At 40.2% G+C, this 15,476-nt stretch overlaps 1 protein-coding gene and 1 pseudogene across 4 annotated transcripts in view; both read right to left on the bottom strand.

Annotated features, from left to right (window-relative positions):
- Positions 1 to 262: 262 nt before the first annotated feature.
- The window catches only part of Opa1 (OPA1 mitochondrial dynamin like GTPase), an 80,084-nt gene continuing 64,870 nt past the window's right edge, over positions 263 to 15,476 (bottom strand). For all 4 annotated transcript variants that reach the window (XM_031363572.1, XM_031363575.1, XM_031363574.1 and 1 more), the window contains 2 exons: positions 5,723 to 5,797; positions 263 to 3,042 (listed from right to left, as the gene is read on the bottom strand). In XM_031363572.1, coding sequence (XP_031219432.1) covers positions 5,733 to 5,797 — 65 coding nt within the window. In that variant the 3' untranslated portion in view covers positions 263 to 3,042; positions 5,723 to 5,732. The remainder of the gene's footprint in view (positions 3,043 to 5,722; positions 5,798 to 15,476) is intronic.
- Positions 10,266 to 11,924, bottom strand: LOC116085779 (annotated as a pseudogene).

Here is a 15,476-nt window from a genome sequence, read left to right as displayed (position 1 = left end):
GCCAGAGTAGCACAGTGTAGCTAGAAAACTGTCCTCTTTTTATATTTTACTGAAGAAAATACCAACGTGTTTTGGGAAATACCAACACAGGAAAAAAAGCATCAGCTGAACATGGATAACAACTGTGAAATCCAAACCTGAGAGAAGCTACTTTGAAAGCTTCTAGATCATGGATTTAGCCAAATCTTGTCATGACCTTAGGTACAAAGGCTTCTTTCTCCCTCATTAAAGCAAATAAAATGTAAAAGATACTCTCCAATAATAGAGTTATAATATCACTTCATTATCCTTTAATTACCCATCTACACAAATGACCTTAGATCAAGCACAGGCAAATATAAGTTGTAGTAACATTTACATCGAGTGTAAGGTTTAAAAATAATACAAAGTCCATTCACAGTGCACAGTGAAGACACAGTTAAGTTTTAAATATTTAGATATCAAATAGCCATGATCGTTTGGAAGGTAAGCATATTTTCAAGCACACTTCTATTGCTACAGTGTAAGATAATCAACCATACACCAGTTTAGAGGATGGAGACACACCCAGTACTGTGATCTCATTTATTGGAAAGAAAAAAAATGTTTCTTTTATCAGATAAATACATCTGAAATAAATAAATACAAAATTAACTAGATAAGAAATTTGCCTTCTGAGCCTACACTCTTTAATTTTATTATTTTTGTTTTTGAGACAGGGTGTCCCTGTGTAGCTTGGCCTTTACTTTAACTTGTGATTGTCCTGCTTCACATGTGACAATTAACACTTGTACAGTTAAGAAGTCTCACTGGCTTCCACACCGTCCCTTTCCACTTGGTCACTGAATAATCTGTGGGAATCCACTGACTACCGTCTGGAAAACGGGGCCGACGAGGAGGAGAGACTAAGAGAAAGGCCCAGATTGCCGCACCTGTAACTAAGTGTGGCTGAAGCAGCAAGCTTACTTCCTGTGGTTCATGCTGCACACAGACTTGGGGTTTATAACTCACATTCTGACAAAGTCATTATGCTTATGATCTGGTTAAAATCCCTTAGTTCTCTAAATAAAATTTTGTCTCAAAAAAAATTTTTTTTTCATCCACTCCATTCTTTGCAAATGGTTTCTTGCCCAGTCAGAGTTTAGCTTGTATATATTGAGCACCTTAACTACATCATGATACACAGGGTCTACTCCTGGGACTCAACTTATTCTTCCCATAGTTTCTGCATTTCATAAGCATCTAGCTTTCAGGGGTTGGGGGTGGGGCACAGTTAGCATGAAACCAGGTTACAAATAACCCACTGGGGTAAAGAATGACAGGGGTTTCTGGTAATGTACTTTAAGTTGAAGTTACAAATTTTGATCCCCTCAAAGAAATAAAAGTTCTCTTCCACTTTAAAAAAAAGTATAAAGAGATATGAGCCCAACATAAGACTTCTGCTTGGGAGAGAGCTGCAGATTTCTCCTGCTGGCCTCAATACCCCATCCCAGTCAGGCTAGCAGGGCTTAGGACAGTAGTTCTCAATCTTCCCAATGCTGGGACCCCCATCCATGACATTATTTTGTTGCTACTTCATATCTGCTCCTGTTATGAATCATAATGTAAATATCTGATATGCAACCTGCAAAGTGCTCTTGGCCCACAGATTGAGAAGCACTGGCTTAGGGCAAGCCTGTCCTAATGGTTGTGTGAATCAGCGCAGGGCTCTCCAGAGCTGTTCACCAATGCCCCACAGCTACGACTTGAGTACGTATCCTAGGGAATGATGGACGCGTTCGTAGCTCTGAGAATTGTACCTAAGTTTCTTATTAATTTAAGAGAGTACTTATTGAATTCATGGTTTCTGAAACACTGTCCCTTCCATACTGTCAGATTTGAGGGACTCATAAACAAAAACAATTCCAAGTAAACTGGTTAAAAAATTAACTGTAAATAAGAAGAGCAACCCTGGGCATTTTTACCATAACAATAAAGCCTTAATAAAAAAGGCAGCAGATGGAAAAGACATTTAAAGTAAATATGGAGAATTTGTTTGCTTTAAGGTTTTTTAAACCAATATAATTTTATGTAAAGCACATGAAAATATTATGAAGGTTATTACTATAACTGCAGTGAATTAAACAGAATTTTCAGGTTTAAGAGTGGATAGGTCAACATTTTTCCCTTGTTAGAATAATTTTTATTTAAAATAGTGTTTGAGGGTTATTGTGTAGCCTTTCTCTGATGACTAGTTCAGATATCTGATAGCACTCTAAATAAAATTTGTTAACTAGTGATCTTTAGTCTTTTCTAGTTTGGGCATAATTCAATGGCTGTGTCAACAGGAGAGACCTACTGTTCCAGAAAGCCTGACCAAGAGCACACAATATTCAAAATGAATGAATTGCAAACAGATACAGAACGCAAAAGCAGCAATGGACTGTATGCTGCTTTGGTTGGCTTCTAAGGCGAGTTTCTAAGCTGGCAATAGAGGGTGGATGTTTCTTTCACCGAATATACACTGAACTGTCCAACACAAATTAACCCAGCTGAAGCATTATCTTATAAACCAGCTTTCTTTCACATGGAACATAAACTGAATTAGTACAATCAAAGTGTTCCTGGATACAGAACACTGTAGACATGACGGCTTAGCAGTAACTGTCGTCTGGTCATATACAATTGATGCCTTTAAAAAAATTACCGTAAGTTTAATTCCAAAGCAGCTACCACTGTATGTCTGATAACACCCATAATGAATCACATCAGTGCCACCACAAGTAAGACTCAAGAGAGCAACTTCCTTATCTTTGAGGACTAAGCCTTATGGCCACACCAATTATGTTTTCCCAATGTTTGCTGTCAGCACAAGCACACGGACTGTGGATGCCATTTCTAGTGTTCTTCTGCTCAAAAGGCAGCTGCAGGTTAGGTGCCTGTAACACACGTACATTACTTTTACCCTGTGACTTTATTTTGCACTGAAAAGGGTAGAACAGGAGAAAAGGAGGCAGGACAAAAGACTGCAGTTTTCATTCTTCAAATGAATGCAGAGGTGATTGATTACAGAGGAGCAGGATCCTGTAGGAACAAACGCACGTGATAATTTTAGATCTGGCAAGACAAATGGACAGACTTAAGCAACTTTATCACAGCATAATTGTAAAATTAAAGCTTAACTGTTCAATCTGCTAGGTTTATTAAAGTTACCTACATCAGTTATAAAATAGTAGCACAATTTTACCAAATATATGTAAATAAACATATACTGAAATTTCTTTTTTTTCCCCAATTTTTTCCTATCATTTCTGTGTGTGTATGTGTGTACACCTGTGCCACAGTGAGAGTGTGAAGGCCAGAGGACAGTTAGCAGGAGTCAGTCCTTGCTTCCATTTTGTGGGTCTTGGGGTTGAACTCAGGCTGTCAGGTTTGGTAGAAGCTCCTTTACCTGCAGAGCCATCTTGCCAGTCCCAGAATCCATTTCTTTTTTTTTTTCTCCTTTTTTTCCCCTTTGAGATAGAGTTTCTCTATGTATCCTTGGCTGTCCTAGAACTCACAGAGAAGTGCCTGTCTCTGCTCTGGAGTGTACCACCACACACACATTCTAGACTTCTTTTTTTCTTTTTCACTTTTTCTTTTTTTAAAGATTTATTTATTTATTTATTTATTTATTTATTTATTTTACAGTGCACTGTAGCTGTCTTCAGACACAGCAGATCCCATTATAGATGGTTGTGAGCCACCATGTGGTTGCTGGGAATTGAACTCAGGACCTCTAGAAGAGCTCTTAACCGATGAGCCATCTCTCTAGCCCCATATTTTTTTTTTTTTTTTTTTAAAGATTTTACACTGTAGCTGTCTTTGGACACACCAGAGAAGGCATCAGATCCCGTTACAAATGGTTGTGAGCCACCGTGTGGTTGCTGGGAATTGAACTCAGGACCTTTGGAAGAGCAGTCAGTGCTCTTAATCTCTGAGCCATCTCTCCAGCCCTAGACTTCTTTCTTAAAGCATTAGAACAATTGCATAGAAAAGTCATACTGCTAGTGGGAGGCACTCTACAAGTGCTGAAATTACAAAGGGAGAGCTATTCTTTCATATACTGGGTAACTTTAACAAAATGGTATAACTAAAGCAAGACTGCCCTCTCCAGATTCACTCCACTACTGGATATTTGAGGTAGGAAATAGACCATCTGTCCAATTTAGATAAGCTGTGAAAGTCTATAGAGGCATAGGAGTGAGCAAAGGGGGAGAGAATGGCCTTAGGGACTTCAGACAAGTAGATTAGGAAAATTAGTATGGCTTCCTTTGCTGAGGGCTTTTCTACATACAAATATCACCACAGCCTATACCCTAGGATTGCCTTTGGAAGAAGAACAAACAAACAATCAAACAAAGATATGTTCAGGCAGGGAAACAACTCTAGACACTACACTGACTAGGTTACATTAGAGACTTCAAACTATTATGTAAGAAAGCAGCTGGCTTTAGACGCCATCATTTAGCTTAAATATATTTGTAACTCTCTCTCTGACTTATTTTTAAAAATTATGTATGTGCATATGAGTGCAGTGCCTGCAGAAGAAGAGGCTGTTGTAGCTCTTGGAGCTGGAGTTACAGGAAGGAGTATGCTGCCTGATATGTCCTCTACAAGAGCCACATGCAGTCCTAACCACTGAGCTATCCCTCTAGCCTATAGCTTTTACTTTTAACAGGGTTTCACAGATTTCTTCATTTAATGTCATTTCTGTAAACAAAATGCCATGAGATCTGGGTGCTCCCCAAGAGTACCTTAGACTAGACCAGAGCCTAGGGATTCTGCCTCCACCACTCCAGCACTGGGATCACAAGCCAGGCCTTTTGTGTGAGCACTGGGGACTGAACTCACATGCTCCTGCTTGCATGCCAAGCACTGCCAGTAGTTTAGTGAGCTCCTTAGCATCTCCTCTAAGGCTTCCTAACTCCCTTCTCCCCTACTCATTGCTGGTAGACTGTTTTGAATACTCTGTAATCCAAGTGTACCTCCCTGGTCAGCTAATTCTCCAAGCACAATTCCCTTGTGGTGGAGAAGCCAATGCTCCTGGTTCTAAAGGCTTTCTATCCTGGGAGGAACTGGACATGAGGCAGGGAACTGGTCACTCACCAAAGTTCTTCAGTGATATAAGATTTAAGTAAGTGATAATAGCTTAAACAGAATTCTTATCTCAACTTAATAAAATCCAGTGACAGAGTGATAGAAATCCCTTAGTGATAATTAAAAATTAGCTATATTAAGGATAACAAATTCTAATGGTATTTAAATGACTATAAATAGAAAAAAGGCCTATCTAAATTTTGTAAACAAAAGAAGTAGATTAAGAACAATTACTGTTAATTATTAGTCAAGCCAAATAAAGAAGCTTTGTAAGTTGAATATTTAACATACAATTACCTATTGCGAGCATGAGGTTAAGATAAAGACAAGCCCAGATCCACTTCTCAATGCAGAAAACAAGTCTGCATGATAGAAAATCATCACTATAAAATATCTTTACTAACCCTGGTTCTGTCTGACATGAGCTCTAGAGGGTGATTTTAGTTTAGCCAGAAGGCAATCAAAGAGTTTAACGTGTGGCCTAACACTCAGGAGGCGGGTGTGGAGAGTCACAAGGGTCACACAGCAGAGAAGTAAACTCGACGCAGTCATAGACCCATAAACTATTAGGAAAGATTTCAGAAACATGCTTTGATGGAGTGTGCCCAGTCTCAGAATTACTCACTTGACACAATCTACTTCTCCTGGTGAAGAGCTTCAATGAAAGCATCAAGTTTTTCTTGAATTTCTCTAACTTTCTCTATGGAGATAAAAAGAGATAAATATAAACACATTTACTTTCCAAAGGCATCAGAAATTATTAGAGACAATTCCTTATTATTAAATCGTCTATGAAACTTTAACTGCTGCAGAAAAGGGAGGAGCTCACTTTTCCCAAACCTCTCGTGGTCCATGTCCAGGTAGATCAGAAGAGCAGCAAGCAGCCACTCGTTGGAAGGGGAGGGGAGAAACACTTGACAGACCCCTTTGGGAAATTATTAAATACAGCTGTGGATACCGACACATAGGTGTATTCGTGATTCCTTGAAGCTCTACCAAAGAAATGCTAAGGCTATTTTTAGGAATTAAAAGAGTGACTGGAAATGGTGGCTCATGTCTGTAAACCAGACCTTGGGACGCTGACTATGAGGTGACTATGAGGCTGCAATGCCAGACCCTTCTGTCTCAATGACAACCGAGAAAGATCAAAGCCAGGAGAATATTTAACCAACCTGAGTCTGGAAAATGATGCTTTAAAATACAAAGTAATAGGTGAGGTTATGCAGGAACATCAGGCAGCACTACCCTATAAAGGGTGCCTGGGTATCAAGCTGACAAGGACAGACTTGTGATGGTTAATCCTGGCTGTCAACTTGATACAACCTAGGGCCACTAAGGAAGAGGCAACTTCAACTGAAGAACTGCCTTGGTCAGACAGGCTTGTGGGAGATTTCTTGATTGATGACTGACGTGGGAGGGTCCAGCCTACTGTGGGTGGCACCATCCTTGGCAGGTACGTAGGTCTTGGCTATATAAGGCAAGGAAGCTGAGCAAGAGCCAGTGAGACAGCAAGCCAGTGAGCAACACTCCATTCAATTCCTATGGTTTCTACTTCAAGCTCCTGCCTTGAGTCTCAGTGATGACTGTGACCTGAAAGTGTAAGCAAAGTGAACTCTTCCTCTTGAAGTTTTTTTCACTCAGTGTTTTAGCACTACAACACAGAAGCAAACTATAATACCCACTGAGCCATCTCGCAGGCCCTTAGGCTTCAATCTACATAATGTACATTTTTTCTGGTGGGCTAGCTTCCATTTCTGTTTTCCTTTTGTTTTCTTTACTCCTTCTCTTCTTCCTCTTTTTTTTTTTTTTTTTTTTTTGAGACAAAGCCTCTCTGTGTATAGCCTGGTTGTCCTAGAACTTGCTCTGTAGACCAGGATGGCCTTGAACTCACAGAGATTTTCCTGCTTCTGCCTGAGTGCTGCAATTACAGGCATGCACAATCACCACCCAGCCTAGCTTCCATTTCTTAATTCGCAGTCAAACCAACAAATATTTTTTGGCTTTCCCAAATGAAGCCAGTCTTGGTTTTAAAACAAATCCATTCAATGGCTTAAAAACAGATGATTTTTTTTTCTAAAAAGTATTTTTTCAGAGTTTCATATACATGTACTTCCTTAGCTATACCATTCTTTAAAAGGGTAAAAGAAAAGAGCTTTTTAAATTACCTTATAGCAATTCTGGAGATGATCATGGTCTTCATATAAACTTAAACAAACAATAAAAACCTCAACAAAACTCCCACCTAACTTGAATAGCACACAGGAGAGAAATCCCACAAAGATGTTTCCAGCCTCAGCAACATCTAACCACTCCCTGGTGTAGTCTATTTGGGAATGTCATATCATATGCAGAAAGAAAATCTAGTTTTATTTCACATATGATCTGATTGCAACTGGGCAGCCACAGGGTCAATTTGCCCACTTTTGCCCTATCAGTAATGGCCTCAGAGGGGCAGACCGTCTGCAGGCATATGGCACAGTAGTGTCACTCACAGAGACAGGTCAGAGGAAAAGATACCAACCCCCCCCTGGAGCAGGTATCTAATTCTGCACGTTCTAAAGGAAAGTCCAATTTTTATAAAATTAAGAGGTAAGCAATATTTTTTCCCTAAATGAACATTAAATGATTATTTAACACAAAGACACAGAAAATTCTAGGTTTCCCTTAAAAAGTTATGATTTTATGAAAAATGTTTACCATTGTAATATCAGGACATGGTACTGCTTTGCCACAAAGGGCATAAGTTCCTAGCAGTGATAGGGACTAGTGTGAAGTGACGGGAGAATGGGCTGTTACATGGAAAAGCAATCCTCAACATTGCCATTTTCAACCTAAAGAAATCCATTTGTCTTTCTCACCTGTACAATGAACTAAGTGGAATCTTATGGGACATGGAAGAAATTCTACCCCTTCCCCCTTTTAAACAAGATTCATCTTAACTGTGCGTATATGTGTTGTGTGGTTCTGTGCAGCTAAGTGCAGTTGTGAGCCGCTCTGTGGCTTCTTTGCTCTTAACTGCTGAGCCTTTTTTCTCCAGCCCCAAGAGATTCTACCGTTAAGAAGCATTTAACCATACCTTTAATACCAGCACTGGGGATCCAGTGCTGGTACGTACCTTTAATACCAGCACTGGGGAGTCAGAGGCAGGCAGATCTTTGTGAGTTTGAGTTAGCCTGGTCTACAAATCAAGTTCTATGACAACCAGGCCTGTTAGACAGAACAGAAAAAAAAAAGGCATTATTCCTTCCTTAGTCTCAGTTCAGATTGAGGAATGTCTACTTCTTTGAAGTGATTTCAAACTTGACCTTCAATCCTATAGACATCAGTGCTAAGGACGAGCCCTGCTCACCTTCCTCTGATTTAGAAACACATATGAAATCTGCTGCCACATGCCAAATGAAAAGAGCAAGTCTACTGAAAAGCCACCTTTTATGTGAAACAGGATATATTCTGGTAAAAAGCATAGGGAGTACAAATCAGCAAGCCTAGTTGTAAAGCAAACTAGCATTTCTCTTAACTATCTGGATTAAATAATGACAACTAGTGAATTCTTACAAAATCTGTGGCCTTTTTGATAAACCAACTTAGGAAGGGCTTAAACTATTCTGTTACACAGTTCTGAATGTAGTGAATAAGGAGTCTAATTTCCATTTACAAAATGTTTACTTAAAAGATGAGCTATCTCAAACATCAATTCATTGTGTATCTTGATTGGATCATGAATATTCCTATAATCCCCCAACTCATAAACTGCCAGCCTCAGTGAATGACGGATGGACAGACCTTCTTTTTCCTTCCCTCCAGATGACACATTTCAGGTCTCTTTATCTTCGCATGAAACAGCACTGCTCCTCAGTGGGTTTTGAGTCCTTGGATACTTCAAGTCCCAAGTTCAGACTAATCTGTAATTAGGTCTTGACTACACTGACTGACAAAAGGCCTGACCTGGGAGAGGGGTCACCTTAGTGGTTAATATCAGTTCAGAGCACGATCAAAGAGCCACACACAAAGCACTGCCACATATGCTGAAATAAACCTTAGACAACCTTTGATGTTTTAAAAGAAAGCATGAAGAAACTTGCTGAAGAGCTAAGAAAATGCACTGGAAGAAAAGCACACACCCAGAGATCTCAGCCACCGTTGCACCAGCACACCATGCCACCTTTAGGACACCTCATGGGTGAAGTTCTTCAGGAAAGGGGCTGTTCACGGAAAGCTGGGAATTTATGAAGGCTTTCTTACGGAATGCACACACTGCTATTGAAAACATTTGCAATTTACTGCACAACTGTACTATATAAGTGCCCTTTAGAAACTCAGCATCTAGAGAAATCTAGGATATGGAGAAACAAGGAAACCAGAACCCAAATGGTCAAAACTATAGTCCCGATTATTTATTCACTATTCTGCTTCAAGTAAAACTTAATTCAAACATTTGCAAATACTTTTAAAAATGCGATATTTTATATCCTCAAAGCTTCCTGAAGAATGGTTGAAAGGAACAGAGCAACTCAATTTGCATACACAAGTAGCTCGATAGTGACTCACGGGTAAATTCAACATTCTTTTCTTTTCTCCCTCAGAAAAGGTCTCTCTAACCTGTTTGTTCTGGACCTTGCTATGTAGATACGGCTGGCCTCTGATCACAGATCTTCCTGTTCCTGCCTCCTGAAAGCTGGAATTAAAGGTATGTACCACCATGCTTGACTCTAAATCCAGCTTTCTTAAACTTTTTAAAAGTCATTTTAAGGCAAGGAAGACAGTCCTATCTGGCTCCTTTGGTAAACACAACAGAACCTATACCTATAATTTCTGAGTATTTTGAAGTTGGCATGAACACAGCAGCCTTCTATTTAGGTCTGTATCCTTATTAGACTCAATCTTCCCTGGTAGACAACAATGGCGATCTCAGCTCAGCTACCTAGTGATGATTACTGTCTGTCTGTCTTAACAATGAACAGCACCATTACTCAAGGTGCTGGCGAGTGTAAGTATAAAACCTCGAACTTTTGGTTCTCTCATACTCACAGAAAGGCTGAGCTGCTCAGTGAAAGCAGTAGTATTGGGATGGAAAACTCAGCTACTTCCCTAGATACATCTTCTCTTGAGACAAGCCAAATTAAATAATCATGTATGTATTTGGACAATACGGTGATTTCTCTTAGGAATTCTTTTTTTTTTTCTTTAAAGTTTATTCAATACAACACAGTCTCCAAAATCACTGGGGTGGCTGACCACGCCCACGACCGAAGCCGCCTCTAAACTGGAATTCAGTTGCTGAACCAGCCCCAGCCTCGGCTTTCTTGTCAGCTCCAGGTGGCACAGCGCTCCTTCTGTGTCTCTGTCGGCCTCCCCTCTTGTGAATCTTGCAGGCCGTTCACCCTCTGGACCTTTTGGCCGTGGCCTGCCAGTCTCGGGACAGCTGCGGCGCAGGGTGGCGGGCTCGATCTCCGGGGGTAGGTGCAGGCAATCTCGGAGATATTGGATGCCCTCGTTCGTGAGGAACCAGTAGAAATGTCTCCAAGCAAACTGCTCCTTCACGTAGCCCCGAGACTTGAGAGACTGCATGGCCTTCATGACGTGAAGGTTGGGCATGTTCTTGTCCGCCAGCTCCGGGTGTTTGGGCATGTTGACGTCCTTTTTGGCGACCATCACGCCCTCCTTAAAGAGGAGCTCGTAGATGGCGATCCGATTCTTCTTAGGCATCAACATCGCGGCGGCTGCCTCTCCTAGGAATTCTTCTATTTCTGGTCCACACTGAGAACAGTCAGCTGAGGACCTGGGGCTGGGAACATAGCTCAGCTGCTAGAGAGCTGCCCAACTTGCATGCAGCCCTGAGACCAGTTCCCAACACTACATAAACCTATGGGTTTAAGGTTTAAGAAAGCTGGATTTGGAGCCAATTGTCGTGGTGCACACCTTTAGTTCCAGCATTCAGGAGGCAGAAGCAGGTAGATCTCTGTTGTTAGAGGCCAGTGTGTCTATGTAGTTTATATAGTCTACAGGAGGTGAGATTGGAGGATCAGAAGAGCAAGCCACTTTTGTGCTTGAGCTTATAGCAAGTTCAAGGTTAACCTGGGCTACATGAGACTTGTAACAACAATGACAATGACAACAATAGTCACAAGAAAAAGGAGGAGGAAGAGGAAGAAGAGAGGAGGAAGAGGAAGAGGAGGAAGAGGATGATGACGGCCACCACCCAGCCCCAGAAACTCAGGTGTGACCATCTGACTTATAATGTTGTTTAACTCTGTGTCCACTTTGAAAGGACCGATCAGACATTTCTATGAGGTGTGTGTACCAGGTGGTTTTATCCTACTCCTAAGGTAAACTGTTGTGTGGTGGTCTGGTGACCACAAGAACCAGTTATCCAGCTTTACTTTCCAGGGGGCACCATCACTTTGTCTAGGAGAGCATACAGAGCTTTCTGGAGCACGGACTTGCAGTGTTATCGGCCTCACATAAGTTTTGTGGAAGACATTCACACACAGCTAGACTTGCAGTCTAACAGAATATTCTAAATGTGGTCTTTTTATATTGATGACTCTTTTAAAATCATAATTTAAAATCATTCTATAGGCTAATTGTGGAAATGACAGTATTTGCACATTTAACCTCTGGGGAATTTTTTTCTTATGGAAGGAAAAATATTATTTATATAGAATTATTTTCTTTCTTTCCTTTATTAAAAAGAGTTTTATTTATTTATTTAATTTTACTTTTTTTTTAAGAAAGGGCTTTGCTATATCCCAGGTTGGCTTAGAACTCATTATGTAGCTCAGCTGTTTTTTTTTCTTAAGGATTTATTTATTATTATATGTAAGTACACGGTAGCTGTCTTCAGACACGCCACACCAGAAGAGGGTGACAGATCCCATTACAGGTGGTTGTGAGCCACCATGTGGTTGCTGGGATCTGAACTCAGGACCTTCGGAAGAGTAGTCAGTGCTCTTAACCGCTGAGACATTTCTCCAGCCCTACAGGTGGGTTTTGAACTTGAACTCATGGCAATCCTCCTGTCTCAGCCTTTTGAATAGTGAGATTACAGTTATGCCATACTATGCCTTGCTATGCTATGCTCAATTCTTAGAAAAGCCAACATTAGAAGTATTATAGCATATACTTTCAGGACCAGGTATAACAGCAACCAAAAACAAAAAAAGGAAAGCTCTTATGGCATTCATGACCATCTTTTTCTAGTAAAGACCACAGAATCTATCATGAGGTTACAGCTGTATACTGTGAGGCATTTTATTTTGTGTTCAGCACACAAAATATTTCAAATTATATCAACTCACATTATGATAATAAAAATGTAAAGTTATTTGGTATTCTAATTATTAGTGAGTGATATATTGTTTTCTTTCTCCTCTGATAGCTAAAATATACTTTGTCAAAAGGAAAATTTCATTTGTTAGTGTATGGTTAGTGTAGAAAATCTAAATATCACATTTCAAAGATATAGTAACATAGGCAATTACTTGAGAAGATGGAAAAAGTCAGTAAATTATTCTGTTCCATCAAATTATGGCTTTAAAACTTTATAGTTTTTTGTCTTTTCCATATTTCTCCTATTTTTAAAAGTATACTTTACTCTGAATTTGCTAGGAGGAAAGCTGAAACATTGTAAGAAAAGAAAAACCACCCAGGCAGCCCTTAAAGAGATAGGGCATCATTTATCACTTGCAAAGACAGGTTTATAAGAAGAGGCCCCTTCTGTTCCTTTAAGGCTGCAAAACAGATGGGAAGTGAATGGATGGTCAATGGAACAAGGAAACACATGGGAGGGGCTGCAGGACGCATGTTCCCAGCACAAGAAAGGAGGCCAAGGTTGTAACTGCATGACTGGGGCCTGGAGAGGGCCTTTCTTCAAGCTGTTACAAAGACAAACGCTGCTCCTCATCCGGCCGTCAAACTGTTATAAATATTGGTTTGTCAAAAGACCTTCAGTGCTGAAGCTTTAAAAAGGATGTATAGCAGATAAATGAATCACAGGAAAGAGGTTCAAACAGCTCATTAATGTAATTTTAAAAGAAGAAAAAATATAAGCTCAGAGAATATAATTCCGATTTATGAATTGAAAGCTTTAGTCAAGCTCCAGTTGAGATGAAATAAAAAATGAAATACAAGTCATAGCTCTTAAACAGATGTTCTATTAGGCAAACTACTGCCCATCCCGCTGGAAGCACACCACACACAAGGAGGTCTGGTTACTAATATAAGTTGTCTCTTTCCAGTCAGAAATGTTTGGGACCAGAAATATTATACATTTCTGCTTTTCTAGTTGAACACCAAGAATCTGAAAATTTGAGAGTCAGAAAGTATCTATCATGTGAGTACTCAAGTTTCAGATGTTACAGCCTTTTGGATTAGAAGTGCCAAACTGCACTTGTGCAGTAAGAGCAGGGGGTGCCAAAATATAGTAAGTACAGAATTGACGCTACATATTATTTAAATTAGAAATCATCCGTGAAATTTTAATTACACTTTTTTTTTTCTCAGCTGCCTGACATGGGTGCTGGAATCAAACACAGATCCCACCTAAGAGAAGTACAGGCTTTTAACCACTAAGCTATCTCTCTGGCTCCAAATTCTAGATTCTTTTTTCAAGAAATGACTTATTAAAAAAATAACAGGTGTGTGTGTGTGTGTATGTATATACGAAGGGGACATATGTGCATATAAACTCTAGATTCTTAAAACTTGGTTTCACTAAGAAAACAAGCTCTGAAACACTTGTTAACAATACAAAATAAGAAGCCAAATTACAGCCGGGCAGTGGTGGCACACACCTTTAATCCCAGCAATTGGGAGGCAGAGGCAGGTGGATTTCTGAGTTCAAGGCCAGCCGGGTCTACAGAGTAAGTTCCAGGACATCCAGGGCTATACAGAGAAACCCTGTCTCGAAAAACCAAAAAGAAGCCAAATTACAAGAGTTGTGTCTATGGTCACTAACAAACAAACCAAAGACCCAGGTGACCAGAACCCTCAAGCAATTCTAAAAGCACCGGTGCTGACAGAGCTAGCTCCACTTTGCTATAAACATTTGTGTACCTGGCTAACTGATTAACCTCAGGCCACATCAATTTCTAAATATAAACAATGGGGAATGCCTCCTCTCAGGCCACATGCAGCTCTAAGAGACTTCTGTCAACTACACAAACCTGAGGGACAGATGTGTTTCAAGCAGGACACAGAATCCAAACTAATGAATGGTGCAGTTACATGGAAATATCCATCCTCGATTCCTGAACAGAATATATTCTATTCCTATATAATTATTCTCTCTTCATTTTTAGTAGTCCATGGGAAAATTTTCAGTAGCGATGAGAATAAAATATTTAGAAGAAACAAGTGGATTCTGAGAAGCAGGGCTGCACGAATACACAGTGGCTAGAACTACATGGAAGGACCCATCCACTACATTTAAGGGAAAACAGTTTGGGCATCTTTGGACAAGGAAGACATGACGAAGGCACAGGCACACACAGGAAGGCCAGCTCCTCACAGGTGGCTCGACCCTCAAGAGAGTGACTTACTACACAGTATGCTACCACATGGCCTTTGGGTCACACAGACTCTATAAAGTAGCTTCTCCAGAAGATTCAGTTTTATTAATGTCGCTTGCTCTCTCAATGAGTATAAAACCAAGTCTGTACAAAGAAAAGGAAGTGGACTGCAGCCCACCCTGCTAGATGAGAAGCTGGATAGAAGTGCACTGACAGTGAACTCAAAGTGTGGGTAGAAGATCGCGCAGAGCTCTCAAGACACTGCCCTGGACGCATTCAATAGCCTATTGAGCTACAAGGGGAATCGTAATAACCTCTGGTTGGGACAGTTTTTAAAACTTACTACCCCACTCCCCACAATAATAAAAGACTTAAAAAACAGAAAACCTAATTCCTAGTAGTATACCTGCTAGAATCTGTTTAAAGATAGAGCTGTGTACACAGCTCAGAGTAAGAAGTTGTGCAAAAAAGGAGGAGATAAAAGAATAAAAACAAAGCAAAGCAATTTTAATTCCTGTGTCAGAAAGGGGATAAGAATTCACTTTACTTACTTAAGTGAAATAAAAAAATAGCAGCCTCTTTGTACAATTTAAAGTACAAAAGCTAGAAGACAGCAGAGAGATGTGTAAGGAATAAATAAGATGGACTATTTTATACATGGATGGTAACAAAGGAAGGAAAAAAACCTCCCTCAAGTGAAAGTGCAAAGCTTGAGACCTCCCTAGCTCGCGCAATACTTGACGTTTGCTCCCACACGACTGCGCACAACGGTAACAGTAAATGAGAACATGCCGACTTCCACTAGCAGAGGCTGACCCTACGGTGAGCCATTACGGAGGCCTATGCAATGTCTCCTAGTGCTGCTACATG

The sequence above is a fragment of the Mastomys coucha genome, unplaced genomic scaffold (assembly GCF_008632895.1).
Source record: "Mastomys coucha isolate ucsf_1 unplaced genomic scaffold, UCSF_Mcou_1 pScaffold12, whole genome shotgun sequence".
Classification (NCBI taxonomy): Eukaryota; Metazoa; Chordata; class Mammalia; order Rodentia; family Muridae; genus Mastomys; species Mastomys coucha.
This window is presented reverse-complemented; position numbering and strand designations above follow the sequence as displayed.